Source organism: Penaeus monodon, chromosome 22 (genome assembly GCF_015228065.2).
Source record: "Penaeus monodon isolate SGIC_2016 chromosome 22, NSTDA_Pmon_1, whole genome shotgun sequence".
NCBI lineage: Eukaryota > Metazoa > Arthropoda > Malacostraca > Decapoda > Penaeidae > Penaeus > Penaeus monodon.
The window spans coordinates 42,675,364-42,678,736 of record NC_051407.1 but is presented as its reverse complement, the minus strand read 5'-3'; the positions used below and the strand labels follow the sequence as shown (position 1 = coordinate 42,678,736).

The following is a 3,373-nucleotide window of genomic DNA, read 5'->3' as shown; positions in this document are numbered from 1 at the left end:
AAATACTATAAATCCTTCACCTACTCATATTGGATAACATTCATCACAAAATGCACTGTCAATTTTTGACAGACCTTGCACAAATGTGGTGAATAGTGTAGCCTAGATGTTTGCAGAAAGTACTGTGCCAAATGGGAATATAGGAGTTTCATCAAGATTTACAAAAACATTGTTATTATAAATAATAAGGAGTTGACCACAAAATGTGAGTGAGTAGGAGATGAGAAGAGGGAGGGCACAAAAACTGGCAAAATGGGAAATTGAAGAGAAAAGAGACAAAATTTCAATTACTTACGGTTCTAGCATTTGGAGCACCAGCATGTCCATAGTGAAGCACAGCAGCATTGCACCCAGAACCACATATATTAGTGTAGGCCTGGTGACGACAACCACCATGGTAGTAAGAGTGGTGTTGGAAGATGCTTCAAGTTGGTATTCTTTCATTCCAGGACGGATCTTACGCATCACAGCTCTATGGGCAGCAGCAGACACTCTGGATGCAAACCTCAGCACCTCAGTTCAGCCTCAGTTTTAGTGACTCGACTGAAAAACATTGAAGATAATGTTGATACTCTTGTATAATATAACCTGCAGGGAAACTCTCAAATACTCTAAGGTTTATATCAACCCACTGGTACCATCTTCTGTAATTTTTTTGTTTTGATTATATACTGATAACTTTGCAAGTATTAAGACTATCAACGAATACACTTTGTTATTATGGGAATCAAAATAAGTAGAACAATATGAACAGATACTACATAAACTTACATTTTTATTGTTGCTGATGAAAGTCTATTTCTATTCATTCCTTCTAAAATTATATCACAGTAATTGACTAGACTTGCTATATTTGCTTATAAGTAAATTCTCATTTTTTTCTTTTAATTAATTATGCTATACTTTTGTATTCATGATTCTATCTCACAAAAACGCCATCACACTATAAACACACAACAGTTTTTCTGCCTCTGAACAAGCATGTTACAACAGATGTTGCTCTTTCATTTTGTCTTCAATGTAATTTTTCAAGAGCTCTGGGTACATACGAAGTCTATTCATCTTCTCGTAGCTTAGGCTAACCACTTTTAAAGCCACACATTGCCAAATGACCTTACGCATTGCCTGTGGTCCTACAAGGAGATCTTCATTAAAATGTAATGCTCTGGTGATGAATTAGTAATGCATATTTGTTACTACTCCACTTGAAAGACTTCAGAGACAATTTTCCTGCCATGTCAATCACACAATCCACCACATACATCTCTGTACCTGGGAAGTTTGGTAAAATAGCAGAAGGGGTTATGCGCTCACTGGTTCCTACAATCTCAATGAGAGGTGCTTGGATCATATTTACACAGCGCATAATTCTAGCATCGCCAAAAACTTTGGCTGAGTGATCCCTAGGAAGCATTGGCCCACTGTAGTTTGAAGCTTCCAGACAAAGAGCCCGATCAAGAACTTTCAGTTTTGTTTCTTGTTAATCTCATTTCTGCTGGATCCAATGTGTGAATTCTGTCAAAGAAGTAGTGGATTAAACACTTTTTTTCACAAAATTTATTGGGTAGCGTTTTAAATAAACACATGACGCAGTAAATCAATCATATATTTGGAGGAAATTGGACAAATTTCCCTCCAGAAGCATTTCAAAGGCTAGAAAGAAAGCTGAAGCATTTGGAGGCTCATAATTCAACAGACCATAGGGTCTACACAGGCTGTTTACTTGAGGCACTGAGAGTTTAGATGCATTCTTGCATAAAATATTCACTCCAGTATCCAAACCTCTGGGCTCCTAATTCGCATTTTTACACAGAAAACCAAGATTACAGCAATCAAACTAGGATCATTTATGTTTGTCTTCTTTACATTCATGAATCTTGTAAGGGACTTTTGAATATTTGCATCTGTGAAATTTGACTCATAAGGAGTAGACAATCCACCGTATATTACTTTCTGTAAGAACATGGATATTCAAATTGTCCATCTTGATATCATTGGTAGCATCCGACTACCAGTCAGTTTGAGCTGTATTAAAACATGGAGAATCCTAATTATGTCTTCAGATTTCAGTTTGTACCACAAACTTCCCATTCTTCTTTCACTATATTATACAAATGCTTACGGCTCTGCTTTACTATGGCAGGATGCTCCATAATATTGCAAGCTTCCTTCACATTAATATCTTCTACCTGATCTGTTATTCCGACCCAAACCTTTTCCATGTACTGGGATCCAGTTTGTACCAAGATTATGAATGCTTTGGCACTTTCACAGACTTGTTCCACGTCATTCTTCCTTCTGTAATTCTAATAATGCATTCATTGCATAGTTTTCTCCAAATATTTCTGCTTATTACCTTGATAAATCACGACCCATCACTCTTAGAGCATCTATTATGTTCTGTGCATCATAACTACCACAAATATTTCTATCAAGTGCTTCATGACTGCCCCTCTGTAAAAGTAAATGGTGATTCTTCTGGATACAAATTAAGTCCTCTATTACGATACTCAAATTGTTTTCCAATTCAAATATCCTCTTAATTACAGCTAACGCAACATTTGGTGACACTTCCTCTTCTGGACAAACTTCAAGTAATTTGAAGATGTCAGCCACTTTCAAACACCTCATGAATCCCAAATCATTTCCTGCTCTTCTTCAAAAATTTATATTCTTAACAGATTCTTTGAAACTTGAGAATCTCTAGCCCCAGCCCTTCCAGCTTTCTACCCGCTTGGCTCTTGCCATTGCTAAACACACTGAATTCGCCGTTGATGATCTGAACAATGCATGGCAATTCCTGGATGTTGAGACCATCTTGAACCATAATAGTTTGTGATTTGTTATTGTTTTGTCATCATCTGAAAGGTAACTCGGGGAATAACTGAAGTGCTTCCCTTGGAGATTAGGCTGGCTCCTGATTTTCAGCAATCTTGCAATGCCGGTGGCGTATGGGAGTCGCCTTGTGGCCGAAGTAAACGATGACATCTTGAGAGTATCCCTGAATCTGTAACTTCACGATGTACCACAATGAGGCACGGGCATTACAACCAACACCCATACTCGAAAGGTGTGGGAACGTAGGTGGTCACGTTAATCACTTATGCAAGGTAACTCTACTGATTTCTTTTCATAAAATATATTTCTTTTCAGGCAAAACTGTTTAATGACACCAAAATAGCTTCTTTATAATGCAGCTGAATTTCCACAACAATCATGTCTGAGCTTTATAACAAGCAATGCTAAGAATATCGACGACTCCCTTGGGCATGCGATCAGCTGTTTTATGTTGACATTACTTTCTTTACAATCTCTGCCGTCAGATGGCTCTGCCCCTTATCAGTCAAAGAAAATGGAAGATTTGGGGGGACTA

The 3,373-nt window shown here is 37.7% G+C and overlaps 1 protein-coding gene and 1 pseudogene across 1 annotated transcript in view; both read right to left on the bottom strand.

Moving 5' to 3' along the window:
- LOC119587177 (xaa-Pro dipeptidase-like) overlaps window positions 1-3,373 on the bottom strand; it is a gene marked incomplete at its 5' end in the record, with an annotated part of 9,774 nt that overhangs the window by 5,230 nt on the left and 1,171 nt on the right. Inside the window, 3 exon segments of the mRNA XM_037935942.1 lie at window positions 296-420; window positions 423-518; window positions 521-543. Of these exon segments, the coding sequence (XP_037791870.1) occupies window positions 296-420; window positions 423-518; window positions 521-543 (244 nt within the window).
- On the bottom strand, window positions 985-3,024 carry LOC119587176 (annotated as a pseudogene).